At 45.5% G+C, this 15,208-nt stretch overlaps 1 protein-coding gene across 1 annotated transcript in view; it reads right to left on the bottom strand.

Annotated features, from left to right (window-relative positions):
• Positions 1–15,208, bottom strand: part of SDC3 (syndecan 3) — a 153,488-nt gene that overhangs the window by 24,892 nt on the left and 113,388 nt on the right. Inside the window, exon 2 of the mRNA XM_073563309.1 lies at positions 10,774–10,894. Within this exon, the coding sequence (XP_073419410.1) occupies positions 10,774–10,894 (121 nt within the window). The remainder of the gene's footprint in view (positions 1–10,773; positions 10,895–15,208) is intronic.

The raw sequence follows: 15,208 nt of genomic DNA, 5'->3' as shown, positions 1-15,208 counted from the left end.
ACAGCCTCCCCCATATGCAGCAGGAGCCCAACACAGCCTCCCTATATACAATGCATGAGCCCCACACAGCCTCCCTTGTATGAGCCCCACGCAAACTCCCTATATACACTGCATGAGCCCCATACAGCCTCCCCATATACAGCATAAGCCCCACACAGCCTCCCTATAAATATTAGATGAGCCCCACACAGCCTCCCTATATACAGCATGAGCTTCACACAGCCTCCCATGAGCCCCACACAGCCTCCCCATATACAGCATGAGCCCTACACAGCCTCCCCATAAACTGCAAGAGCCCTACACAGCCTTCTAATCTACTGCATGAGCCACACACAGCTTCCCCATATACTGCATGAGCCCCACACAGCATAGCCATATACAGCAGGAACTCACAGCCTCCCTTTATATACTGCATGAGCCCACACAGCCATACTATAACTACAGCATGGGCCCCTCACAGCCTCCCTATACACAGCATGAGCCCCAGACAGCCTCACTATATACTACATGAGCCCCGCACAGCCTCTATATATACTGCATGAGCCCCACACAAACATCCCCATATACTGCATCAGCCCTACACAGCCTCCCCATATACTGCATGAGCCTCACATAGCCTCCCCATATACAGCAGGAACCAACAGCTTCCCCATATACAGCAGGAACCCACAGCCTTCCTTTACATACTGCATGAGCCACACACAGCCTCCCTGTATACGGCATGAGCCCCACACAGCCTCCCTATATAATGCATGAGCCACACACAGCCTCTCCAAATACTGCATGAGCCACACATAGCCTCCCTATATATACAGCATGAGTCCCACACAGCCTCTCCAATATGCGGCATGAGCTCTAAACAGCCTCCCCCATATGCAGCATGAGTACCACACAAACTCGCTATATACAATGCATGAGCCCCACACAGCCTCCTTATATACAGAATGAGCCCCACAAAGCCTCCCTATAAATATTGCATGAGCCCCACACAGCCTTCCTATATACAGCATGAGCCCCACACAGCCTTACCATAAACTGCATGAGCCCTACACAGCCTCCCAATACACAGCATGAGCCCCACACAGCCTCCCTATATACAGCATGAGCTTCACACAGACTACACATTTACAGCAAGAGCCCCACACAGCCTCCCTATATACTGCATGAGCCCCACAGCCTCCCAATAAACTGCATGAGCCCTACAGTCTTCTAATCTACTGCATGAGCCACACACAGCCTCCCCATATACTACATGAGCCCCACACAGCCTCCCTATAAATATTGCATGAGCCCCACACAGCCTCCCTATATACAGCATGAGCTTCACACAGACTACACATTTACAGCAAGAGCCCCACACAGCCTCCCCATATACTGCATGAGCCTCACAAAGCCTCTCCCATATACAGCAGGAACCCACAGCTTCCCTTTATATACTGCATGAGCCCCACACAGCCTCCCTATATACAGCATGAGCCTCACACAGCAACCCCATATACACTATACAACATGAGCCCCACACATCCTCCCTATACGCTGCATGAGCTCCACACAGTATCTCCATATACTGCATGAGCCCCACACTGCCTGCCTACACACAGACTACACATTTACAGCAAGAGCCCCACACAGCCTTCCAATATACTGCATGAGCCCCACACAGCCTCCCCATATACTGCATGAGCCTCACAAAGCCTCCCCATATACAGCAGGAACCCACAGCTTCCCTTTATATACTGCATGAGCCCCACACAGCCTCCCTATATACAGCATGAGCCTCACACAGCAACCCCATATACACTATACAACATGAGCCCCACACATCCTCCCTATACGCTGCATGAGCTCCACAGTCTCTCCATATACTGCATGAGCCCCACACTGCCTGCCTATATACAGCATGAACCCCACATAGCCTCCCTATTAACAGCATGAGCCCCACACAGCCACCGCATATACAGCATGAGCCCAACACAGCCTCCGTATATACAGCATGAGCCCCACACAGCCCCCTATACACTGCATGAGCACCACACAGACTCCCTATATACAGCATGAGCCCCACACAGCCTCCCTATATACACTGCATGAACCTCACAGCCTCCCTAAATTCATCATGAGCCCCACAGCCTCCTTATATATGCAGCATGAGCCCCCACACAGCCTCCCCATATACAGCATGAGCCCCACACAGCTACCCTATATATACACTGCATGAACCCCACACAGCCTCCCCATATACTGCATGAGCCCCACAGAGCCTCCCTATATACACTGCATGAGACCCACTCAGCATCCCTATATAGCCCCTTCTGTATACCGTATGAACCCCCCACTGCCCCTTATATAATGTAACAGCCCCACAAAGCCTCCTCCATATGTGGCATAAGCCCCACACAGCCTCCCACATATGTTGCATGAGCCCCAAATAGCTTCCCCATATGGGGCATGAGCCCCACACAGCCTCCCCCAGATATTGCCTGAGCCCCACACAGCCTCCCTCATATGGGGCATGAGTCCCACACAGCCTCCCCCATATGCGGCATGAGCTCTAAACAGACTCCCCCATATGCATGAGCCCCACACAGCCTCCTTATATACACTGCATGAGCCCCAAACAGCCGCTCTATATACACTGCATGAGCCCCACACAGCCTCCCTACATACACTGCAGGAGCCCCACACAGCCTCCCCATATACGGCATGAGCCCCACATAGCCTCCCCATATACAGCATGAGCCACACACAGACTCCCCATATGCTGCATAAGCCCCACAGAGCCTCCTATACATACTGCATGAGCCCCATGACGAAGGCACGCCGCCGAAACGCGCGTAGGGGAAGTGGCACCATCGCATGGTTCCTGGTAAGACATGCTAACCATATTTGTGATATCTATTTAGGATACTATGGGTCAAATATTCACACTTTAGTTGTGTACTTTAGATGCATTGTAGGCATTTCAGTTATGTTGAATCATTGGAATATCGTATATATATATTTATGATTAGTGGTTTGGATGCAAACTTGCTATGCTTGGTACGTTAGCTGCTCACATTTTAACCCTTCTATCCTTATGGTGTATTAGCATTACATTTTAGTCTTGCCCGCTATCTGGTGGTGCCACTTATTTTCTTTGGCTCATCACCATGCACTATTGGCACTGTTTTAAATGTACTGTTTGTCCATTTTAGTACTTCTAATAAAATATTGCAATTTTATTGTACATTATACGCTTCTTGTTTTATATGCTTTTACTGCATGAGCCCCATATAGCCTCCCCATATACTGCATGAGCCCAACACAACCTCACTATATACTGCATGAGCCCCACACAGCCTCCCCATATACTGCATAAGTACCACACAGCCTCCCTATAAACTGCATGAGCCCCACACAGCCTCCCCATATACTGTATGAGCCCCACACAGCCTCCCCATATACTGTATGAGCCCCACACAGCCTCCCCATATACTGTATGAGCCCCACACAGCATCCCCACATACTGCATGAGCCCAACACAACCTCACTATATACTGCATGATCCCCACACAGCCTCCCCATATACTGTATGAGCACCACATAGCCTCCCTATATGCTGCAAAAAGTGAAACTGATATATTATATAGAGTCATTACAAACAGAGTGATCTATTTCAAGTGTTTATTTCTGTTAATGTTGATGATTATGGCTTACAACAAATGAAAACCCAAAAGTCATTATCTTAGTAAATTAGAATAATTTATAACACCAGCTTGAAAAATTATTTTAAAATCAGAAATGTTGGCCTACGGAAATGTATGTTCTGTAAATGTATTGAATACTTGGTCGGGGCTCCCTTTGCATCATTTACTGCATCAATGCAGCATGGCATGGAGGCGATCAGCCTGCGGCACAGCTGAGGTGTTATGGAAGCCCAGGTTGCTTTGATAGCTGCCTTCAGTTCGCCTCCTCCGTTGGGTCTGTGGTATTTCATCTTCCACTTGACAATACTCCATAGATTCTCTATGGGGTTAAGGTCAGGCGAGTTTGCTGGCCAATCAAGCACAGTGATACTGTTGTTTTTAAACCTTTGTGGGGAATAGATAGCTCAGCTGGGATCTTTGCTTTGGCACAAGCGTGTGGCTATGAAGTCACTTCAGCAGACTAGCAAGTTCCACATGGACATGAACATGGCATATTTATTGTGCACACTTGTTATTCAATGTTACACATGCCAAACATGAAATAAAACATCTAAGGCCGTCTGGCCACTAACTAACAATAGCAGGCTAACTACAAAATAAACCTATATAACAGCAAAGAAGTCCATGTAATCTTACTGTGTCAGCTCCCAGCTCAGCAGACCCGAGATAGACTGAGAGATCCCAGCTCCTCCTGATTATATCAGCTGGACCAGTCAGGAAACCAAAACCTGGATTGAATTAATGGAGGGGGAACTACCAGTCCTTTCCATGCTGATCACTAAGGAAACCAGGACTGGATTACAGTGAAATAAACTGGCTTCATCATCAGTACAGGGAGACATATGAAATGAAACGGGGAGAAATATATCTGTTTTCTAGTACCTCTCCCCTTGGCACCTCACACACCCCCCTCCTCTGTTCGAGCCCGTGGGGTCGGACACGATGAGTCAACAAGCAGTGCGTTCTAGACAATGCATCTGCATTTCTGTACGCTGTGCCCGCCCTGTGCTCAACGGAAAATTTAAACCCTTGTAATGCTAAGAACCAGCGTGTCACCCACGCATTGCCTTCTTTTGCCCGTGACATCCACGTTAGGGGCGAATGGTCCGTCACTAGTCTAAACTGGTGACCTAGTAAATAAGATAGGCCACTGGGTGTTCCTCGCCATTTACTTCTTGAGACAAAACCGCGCCGAGGCCCACCCCAGAGGCGTCCGTTTGGACAATAAACTCCCGTTTAAAGTCTGGTGCAACCAACACTGGTTGGTCACAGAGGACTGTTTTCAATCGCTGAAAGGCCTCCTCTGCTTCTGCGTTCCACTTTATTGTGACAGATTTCGACCCCTTAGTAAGATCTGTGAGAGGAGCTGCGATGGTCGCAAAATGTTGGATGAACCGCCTATAATAACCAACGATCCCTAAAAAAGCTCCAACCTGTTTTTTGGTTACCGGTAGTGGCCAATTTTGAATAGCGTCCACTTTATTGGCTTGAGGCTTCACAACGCCTCTCCCTATGCTATATCCCAGATAGCGAGCCTCTTCCAATCCCAACGTACATTTCTTGGGATTGGCAGTCAACCCAGCTGTTTTTAGGGAGTCTAAGACGGCTTGTACTTTTGACAAATGCGTGTCACAGTCATCGCTAAAGATAATGATGTCGTCCAAGTATGCGGATGCATACTGGCCATGGGGTTTTAGGACAATATCCATTAGATGTTGGAAGGTGGCTGCGGCACCATGCAACCCAAATGGCATATCTCGGTACTGGAATAATCCCTGGGGCGTAACAAAGGCAGTTTTCTCTTTGGCTGATTCCGTGAGGGGAATCTGCCAATAACCTTTTGTTAAGTCAATAGTGGATGTGTACCTAGCCGAACCCAGTCTCTCTATCAGTTCATCGACTCTTGGCATCGGGTAGGCATCGAATTTCGATACTTCGTTTACTTTCCGAAAATCGTTACAAAATCGGATAGTCCCATCGGGTTTGGGCACCAGTACGATAGGGCTAGCCCAATCACTCCGGGACTCCTCAATGACCCCGAGCTCTAACATCTTCTTCACTTCCTGGGCAATGGCTTGTCTCCGAGCCTCCGGAATTCGATATGGTTTTAGCCGTACCCGCGCCCGTGGATCAGTAATAATGTCATGTTTAATTAGGTGAGTCCGGCCAGGAAGTTCCGAGAAAATATCTGCGTTCCTCTGTATGAACTCCCTGGTCTCTCGTTTTTGGCTTTCGGATAGCGTGTCTGCAATACCTACTTCTGGCGGAGCTACCTGGGGGTCCTTTACCTTAGAAGGTGGTGCCCCTCGAGGCCCATCCTCAAGGGCAGCTCCTGCCACCAGACTCTCCCTGTCCCGCCAGGCCTTAAGCAAGTTTATGTGGTATATTTGTTCGGGCTTTCTCTTGTCTGGTTGGTGTATCTTATAATTTACTTCACCTATTCGTTCCAGCACTTCGTATGGTTCCTGCCATTTCGCAAGAAATTTATTCTCTACGGTAGGCACCAATACCAACACCCTGTCTCCGGGTTGAAAGACTCGTGTTTTTGCCGCTCGGTTGTATACCGTGCTTTGGGCATGTTGTGCGCACTCTAAACACTCTTTAACTATTGGCATAACTGCTGCAATTCGGTCCTGCATAAGTGTTATGTGTTCAATTACACTGCGATAAGGAGTCACCTCTTGTTCCCAAGTCTCCTTGGCAATATCTAACAGGCCTCTAGGACACCGCCCATAAACCAACTCAAAAGGTGAAAAGCCTGTGGAGGATTGGGGTACTTCACGTATAGCGAACAGGAGGTATGGTAGTAGGGCATCCCAGTCACCCCGTCCTTATCCACCACCCTTTTCAACATTCCCTTTAGGGTTTTGTTAAAGCGCTCCACTAAACCATCAGTCTGAGGGTGATATACTGAGGTACGCAAATGGGAGATTTTTAGTAGTTTACATAAATCCTTAAGTATACGAGACATAAAGGGGGTCCCTTGATCCGTAAGTATCTCTTTCGGAATGCCGGTGCGGGAAAACATATTAACCAGCTCCTTTGAAATTGATTTCGCATTGGCATTCCGCAAGGGCACTGCTTCGGGATAACGCGTGGCGTAATCCAATACTACCAAAATGTACTGATGACCCCTGGCAGATTTTACTAATGGACCGACTATATCCATTGCTATCCTCTCGAAGGGCACCTCTATTATTGGTAAGGGCACTAAGGGGCTTCTAAAATGTGACATAGGTGCGGTCAATTGACACGTAGGACATGACCGACAGTACTGGGTCACGTCTCCCACTAGACCCGGCCAAAAGAAACGTTGCAGAATACGGTGTTTTGTCTTTTCTACCGCCAGATGTCCTCCCAAGGGATGTTTATGTGCCAACTCCAAAACTACCTGGCGAAAGGACTTAGGTACCACTAGTTGTTCTACCACCACCCCTCGCACCTTGTCTATGTGATACAACATATCCTGCTGCACCGCCACGTGTGGGAACTCGTTTTGAGCCCCTGGGTACAATGGTCTTCCCTCGGAGACCTTTATGTTTTCCCACGCCCTTGCTAGAGTAGGATCCTGGTGCTGAGCGGTCCCGAACTTACCACGGGCCACCTCAAGATCAGGCATTTCTAAAACATCCTCTAGCTGGTCTGCCTCGCCTGCATACACAGCCAGAGGAGAGTCCACAGATTCTAGTACTTCCTCTGAGATGAGTTCTCCGTCGTCTTGCTGCAATGGTTAAGGGGCTAGCTCCGGAGCACCGTCTTCAACTAGAGGGTTCATGCCACTTTTGAAGTTCCACAAGTCCCAAAATAAGGGAAAGTCTCTCCCCAGGATTACACTGTGTCCCATAGACTTTATGACTGCTGCCTGATGTCTTTTGGTCCCTACTGGCGTGGCAAGAGTAACCCAGGCAGTGGGGTAGTTCTTAGTATCCCCATGGATGCAACTAATGCCCACGGTTAAGTTCGTTAGGGCGCTAGAGTCCACCAAACTGGCATGTACCAAAGTTACTTGACTGCCGGAATCCAAGACGGCATTCACACTATAACCGTCAACCTCGACGTGGCACACGTGTTGTTCATTTCCTGTGAGGGTCTCCGCCACACAGACTGACTGGACATATAACGAAAGACGCCTCATAGCGTTACAGTCCATTGGCTCTGTAGTCATTGGGCAGTTAGCTGCTACATGGCCAAACCCGCGACATCGCCAACATTGTATAGGCCCTTGTCTCCTCGATGGAGATCCCAGACGAGGTCTGCTGGCTTGATGTGAGCCCGTACCACCTCCATAGTCCTTTGTAGGTCTGATACCCTTCATTGTGACGTTCTCTTCTTTTGAAGATGAAGTAGGTTTCGCAGGACTCTCCAGAGATTTCTTAGGGAGCCAGTGGGGTGCTAACCTCCCTTGGAGTAGGCTTTCAGAAGCATTGTAGCGTTCGACCATATTCACCAACTGGTCAGCGGTAGTTGGGTCACCCTGTCCAACCCACCTCTGGATCTTAGCGGGTAAGGACCGCAGGTACTTGTCTAGAACAACACGCTCCACCATCTGTGCGGACGTCAAAGCCTCTGGTTGCAGCCATTTTTTTACTAGATGGATGAGATCATGCATTTGTGAGCGGGCTGGCTGATGCTCCACAAAATTCCATAAATGCACCCTCTGTGCGCGTACATACGTGTTTACTCCCAGCCTTGCCAGGATTTCGCCTTTGAGTTTGATATAGTCCATAGCGTCCGCTCCACTCAGATCGTAATAGGCTTTTTGTTGATCTCCGCTCAGAAATGGAGCAACTACCTCAGCCCATCTGTCCAGCGGTAAGTGCTCACGTTCTGCAATACGTTCAAACACGGTGAGGTATGCTTCCACATCATCGTCTGCGGTCATTTTAAGCAAAGTCTTCTGTACGGCTTTCCGCGCACTAGCAGCGCTTTGTGCACGGTCTCCCTCATCTCGGGGTTGCCGAATCAAGGCCTGTTTTATTGCCTCCAACTGCTCTTGCTGCATCTGGTGTTGCTGCTCCAGAGCCTTCTGGAAGCAAGTATTAGTCTGCTGTTGTTGCACATTTGCTTGCAATAACTGCTTCACTAGTTCCTCCATATTACTGGACTCTTGGCTCTTCAAAAGCGCAGAAGCTTTCAGCCAGGACATACACAGCGTTTTCTCTGCAGTCACAGTTCAGCAGCCACAAGTGCCCGCATTCGAAACACCATTTGTGGGGAATAGATAGCTCAGCTGGGATCTTTGCTTTGGCACAAGCGTGTGGCTATGAAGTCACTTCAGCAGACTAGCAAGTTCCACATGGACATGAACACGGCATATTTATTGTGCACACTTGTTATTCAATGTTACACATGCCAAACATGAAATAAAACATCTAAGGCTAACTACAAAATAAACCTATATAACAGCAAAGAAATCCATGTAATCTTACTGTGTCAGCTCCCAGCTCAGCAGACGAGATAGACTGAGAGATCCCAGCTCCTCCTGATTATATCAGCTGGACCAGTCAGGAAACCAAAACCTGGATTGAATTAGTGGAGGGGGAACTACCAGTCCTTTCCATGCTGATCACTAAGGAAACCAGGACTGGATTACAGTGAAATAAACTGGCTTCATCATCAGTACAGGGAGACATATGAAATGAAACGGGGAGAAATATACCTGTTTTCTAGTACCTCTCCCCTTGGCACCTCACACCAGGTATTGGTACTTTTGGCAGTGTGGACAGGTGCCAAGACTTTTTTCTACCACACTTTTTCCTTCCACTTAACTTTCCATTAATATGCTTGCATACAGCACTATGAACAGCCAGCTTCTTCCTCCTTGTGGATTATGTCAATGACTGCCTTCTGGAGATTTGCCAAGTCACCAGTCTTCCCCATGATTGTGCAGCCTACTGAAACAGACTATGGGACCTTTTGAAACGCTTAGGAAGGCTTTGCAGGTGTTTTTTTGTTAATTATTCTAATTTACTGAGATAATGACTTTTGGGTTTTCATTGGCTGTAAGCCATAATCATCAACATTAACACAAATAAACACTTGAAATAGATCACTCTGTTTGTAATGAGTCTATATAATATATGAGTTTCACTTTTTGTGTTGAAGAACTGAAATTAATTAACTTTTGATGATAATTCTACTTTAGTGAGAAGCACTTGTATGTGTTTTCAAGAATATTTCCTTTGACAACGATGTGTAAATGACAGAGAATTGCTGCATGTAAAAATTCATGTTAAAATCACATTGCAATCGGATAGCAATCGCACTGCATTCGGATGTAACTCGGATGCTAGGTGTGAAAAATTGGATTATATTCGCATTACACTAGTGAAACTCTCGGCAGTGAGAATCGGGCCAATTTTTTTATACGTTTAATGTGACTCCAGCCTTATTGTCAAACACTGAGTTGAGGACTCTTAATTTTAGATCCTAATTTTGGGGCTATTCTGGTAGGGTTTTGAAGGATATAGACATTTGCTTAAATTAGTGCATTTTTGGCAATAGGGTTTCATTAAACAGTTTGTGCTTCTTTCTTATTATAGCCTCTGCACTGTCTATTGCTGGATGCAGAATGAGTAACTGAGAGCCCATCAGTGAGCTTTGAGTTCATACCGGTTATCTAACTTCTGTTGAGTTCCAGCAGCTTTAGGGCCGCATGAAGGTTGAGCTGAGCTTTGTCTTCATAAATCAACTTATAAGTCAGGAATTATAAACTCAGAACAGGCTGATTGACGAATTCTTGTTAAAGTCACTCTGCAAACTGCAATGGCGGATGTAGAGGGCAAAGTACTACATTATTAATGAAACCCAATTGCAAAAGAAGATTTTGAGCCAAAAATTCATGCGTAAGTGAAATGAAATCCCAAAGTGACATTTCCTTGAGGGGTGTGTTATTTGTCTGGAGATTATCAAAACTGGGAAAAAGGGTATGTACAAGATAAATGAAAGGGGACTTTGACATGCTTCCCTAAGTAACATGACTACAAGTGTTTATACAGCACGCCTATTATAGACATATATACGAACAAGAGCCAACTGTGTTTTCAGTATGCGCATGCATATAAGAATTTGGAGCCTCAATATTTACCACCAGATCCTGATCCAGAATACACATCATCTGTGTCATCCTCATCAAGGAAATCATCATCTCCAGAACTTTCCAGATCAAATGGTTTTTCATCCTCAAATTCCTTGCGCCATCGCTGGGCCTACAAAGGACAGAGAAATAGTATTATATCTATAGGTAACAGAATGTTACATCGCCTCTTTGGGGACTTCTACAGTAGTAAGGCAGCGATGTCTAATACCACATAGTCCATCTGGAAACAAGTTACTGGGCATTTATGGAACTGCTAACGTCACTGTAGAAGTCAATTTGAATTATTTTAATTCCCTGACAATAAAAGATCCATAGACCTTAATAGAAAGTAATGAAAAAATGGAACCAAGTTTACTCTCCAAGTTCAACACTTAAATTAGGATTTGTAATTAGGAAGGTAAAGTGATGTGAATTAATTCCAACATAACTTTTACTAATATATTCATAAAAAGCTGTGCCTTTCATAATATTAAATCATATCACCTGTGGATAGGCAGCAGTGTGGTTATTCACTAATTATTTCTGCAATTATGGAAATGGCTGATGTCCCGATAGCCAGTTATATCACATTTCCTCTCATTATCAATAGCACAATCTTATGCTATTGTGTAAGTACAGGGAATATACACTCTTTAAGAATAAATGATGGGGGGGTTATTATATGTTTTATTTTTATTTGCTGTAAAGGGTGTTCTAGAAAAGAAAAAATCTTTTTGTAGTAATAGAACTCACTAGTTAAGGCAGTCCATTAGGGCTGTTATATTCAGCATGTTTGTAGCACTGTATCAAGCGAGGTATAAAACATATCATTTGTATTAATATATTAAAAAACTATTCTAATTCATTCACACCACATTACCTTCCTTGTTCCTCATCCCTTATTTAAGTGTTATTTCTGGTTCTAGTGATGAACAATGTGATTAGTAATTAGATTGTCCAGTGAGCGCTGCATATATTTGGTTAAATACTCAATTCACACAAACCAATAATCAATAAGTACTATGACTTCCATTATAATAATAGAACATGATCCTCTGCCAATAGCTGATGGGCTGATCTCTTTCTTAGGGCCCCGTTACATTTAGAGATGCACCAGCGATCCCTACCACAATACGACCCGGTCAGGATCGCTGGTGCATTGCTAAATGGTCGCTAGTGAGCTGCCACACAGGCAGATGTCACTAGCGATGCAGCAGCGGTCGGTACTTACCTGTCAGACGAGGCGATGATGACGTCCTCCGCCCGCGTCCACGCGTCGCTCGTCGGCACCAGCAGGAAGCGGCTGACGAGAAACGGCCCAGGACGTTCTCACGCGATCGGCGATAGCCAGCAGGGGAGCCGGTCGGAGGTAAGTATCACACATAGCGATATCGCTAGCAATATTGCTGCTGCGTCACAAAATTGCTAGCGATCTCGCTTAGTGTGACGGGGCCTTTACTGTCTTATTGGAACAAGCCCCGTCCATTGTAGTTTGGGCCTATGTCAGCCGGCCAGTGCTCCATCTGTGGCTGAGCACCTCTGAATATATACTGCTGCTCAGAAACACTTTCCCCTCTACTTACAGTGGCAAGTAAAAGTTTGGGCTCCCATGGTCAAAATTACAGTTATAGTGAACAGTTATGCAAGTCGAAGGTGAAATGTTCTCTAAAAAGTTGGGCACCGTAGCACCCCTTTTAAAGTATCACACCTTGTAAATGTTTTTTGCAGCCAGCCAAGAGTCTTTCACTTCCTGTTTGAGGGATTTTCATCCATTCTTCCTTGGAAAATTCTTCCAGTACTTTTGATGTTGTCTGCTGTGGATTTTGTGTTTAGGATCATTATCCATTTGTAGAAACCATCCTCTTTTCAATTTCAGCTTTTCGCAGATGGTGTTTTGCTTGTATTAAGAATTTGTTGAAATTTAATTGAATCCATTCTTCCCTCTACCTGTGAAATGTTCCCCGTGCCATTGGCTGCAGCACAACCCCAAAGTATGATTGATCCACCCCAACGCTTAATGGGTGGGAGATGTACTTTTCCTGAAATTCTGTGCCCTTTTTTCTTTCTTTGATCACTGTGGCCAAAGAGTTCTATTTTAACCTCATCAGTCAACAAGACTTGTTTCCAAAATGCATCAAGCTTGTTTATATGTTCTTTTGCATACTTCTGATGCAGGATATTATGTTGAGGATGCAGGAGAGGTTTTCTACTGATGACTCTTCCATGAAGGCCATATTTGTGCAGGTGTGTCTGAACAGCAGAACAATGTACCACAACTCCAGAGTCTGCTAAATCTTTCTGAAGGTCTTTTGCAGTCAAGCGGGAGTTCTGATTTGCCTCTCTACCAATCCTATCAGCAGCTCTCACTGAAATGTTGCTTGGTATTCCAGACCTTTATCTTGCCCTCCACTGTTCCTGTTAAATGCCATTTTTTAATTACATTTCAAACTGAGGAAAGGGCAACTTGAAAACGCATTGCTATCTTCTCATAGTCTTCTCCTGGTTTGTGGGCCTCCACTATTTTCATTTTCAGAGTGCTGGGCAGCTACTTAGAAGAACCCACTGTTATTATTTATATATACACTCACTGGCCACTTTATTAGGTACACCTGTCCAACTGTGTGTTAAGACTTAATTTCTAATCAGCCAATCACATGGCGGCAACTCAGTGCATTTAGGCATGTAGACATGGTCAAGACAATCTCCTGCAGTTCAAACCGAGCATCAGTATGGGGAAGAAAGGTGATTTGAGTGCCTTTGAACGTGGCATGATTGTTGGTGCCAGAAGGGCTGGTCTGAGTATTTCAGAAACTGCTGATCTACTGGGATTTTCACGCACAACCATCTCTAGGGTTTACAGAGAATGGTCCGAAAAAGAAAAAAAATCCAGTGAGCGGCAGTTCTGTGGCCGGAAATGCCATGTTGATGCCAGAGGTCAGAGGAGAATGGGCAGACTGGTTCGAGCTGATAGAAAGGCAACAGTGACTCAAATTGCCACCCGTTACAACCAAGGTAGGCAGAAGAGCATCTCTGAACGCACAGTGCGTCGAACTTTGAGGCAGATGGGCTACAGCAGCAGAAGACCACACTGGGTACCACTCCTCTCAGCTAAGAACAGGAAACTGAGGCTACAATTTGCACAAGCTCATCGAAATTGGACAGTAGAAGATTGGAAAAACGTTGCCTGGTCTGATGAGTCTCGATTTCTGCTGCGACATTCGGATGGTAGGGTCAGAATTTGGCGTAAACAACATGAAAGCATGGATCCATCCATCCTTGTATCAACGGTTCAGGCTGGTGGTGGTGGTGTCATGGTGTGGGGAATTTTTTCTTGGCACTCTTTGGGCCCCTTGGTACCAATTGAGCATCGTTGCAACGCCACAGCCTACCTGAGTATTGTTGCTGACCATGTCCATCCCTTTATGACCACAATGTACCCAACATCTGATGGCTACTTTCAGCAGGATAATGCGCCATGTCATAAAGCTCGAATCATCTCAGATTGGTTTCTTGAACATGACAATGAGTTTACTGTACTCAAATGGCCTCCTCAGTCACCAGATCTCAATCCAATAGAGCATCTTTGGGATGTGGTGGAACGGGAGATTCGCATCAGGGATGTGCAGCCGACAAATCTGCGCCAACTGTGTGATGCCATCATGTCAATATGGTCCAAAATCTCTGAGGAATGCTTCCAGCACCTTCTTGAATCTCTGCCACGAAGAATTGAGGCAGTTCTGAAGGCAAAAGGGGGTCCAACCCGTTACTAGCATGGTGTACCTAATAAAGTGGCCAGTGAGTGTATATATATATATACACAGTCATATGTAAAAGTTTGGGCACCCCTATTAATGTTAACCTTTTTTCTTTATAACAATTTTGGTTTTTGCAACAGCTATTTCAGTTTTATATATCTAATAACTGATGGACTCAGTGATATTTCTGGATTCAAATGAGGTTTATTGTACTAACAGAAAATGTGCAATCTGCATTTAAACAAAATTTGACCGGTGCAAAAGTATGGGCACCCTTATCATTTTCTTGATTTGAACACTCCTAACTACTTTTTACTGACTTCCTTAAGCACTAAATTGGTTTTGTAACCTCATTGAGCTTTGAACTTCATAGCCAGGTGTATCAAATCATGAGAAAAGGTATTTAAAGTGGCCACTTGCAAGTAGTTCTCCTATTTGATTCTCCTATGAAGCGTGGCATCATGGGCTCCTCAAAACAACTCTCAAATGATCTGAAAACAAAGATTATTCAACATAGCTTTTCAGGGGAAGGATACAAAAAGTTGTCTCAGAGATTTAACCTGTCAGTTTCCACTGTGAGGAACATAGTAAGGAAATGGAAGAACACAGGTACAGTTCTTGTTAAGCCCAGAAGTGGCAGGCCAAGAAAAATATCAGAAAGGCAGAGAAGAAGAATGGTGAGAACAGTC

Source organism: Dendrobates tinctorius, unplaced genomic scaffold (genome assembly GCF_039654945.1).
Source record: "Dendrobates tinctorius isolate UK_male_01 unplaced genomic scaffold, ASM3965494v1 ptg000015l, whole genome shotgun sequence".
In the NCBI taxonomy this organism is placed as follows: Eukaryota; Metazoa; Chordata; class Amphibia; order Anura; family Dendrobatidae; genus Dendrobates; species Dendrobates tinctorius.
This window is presented reverse-complemented; position numbering and strand designations above follow the sequence as displayed.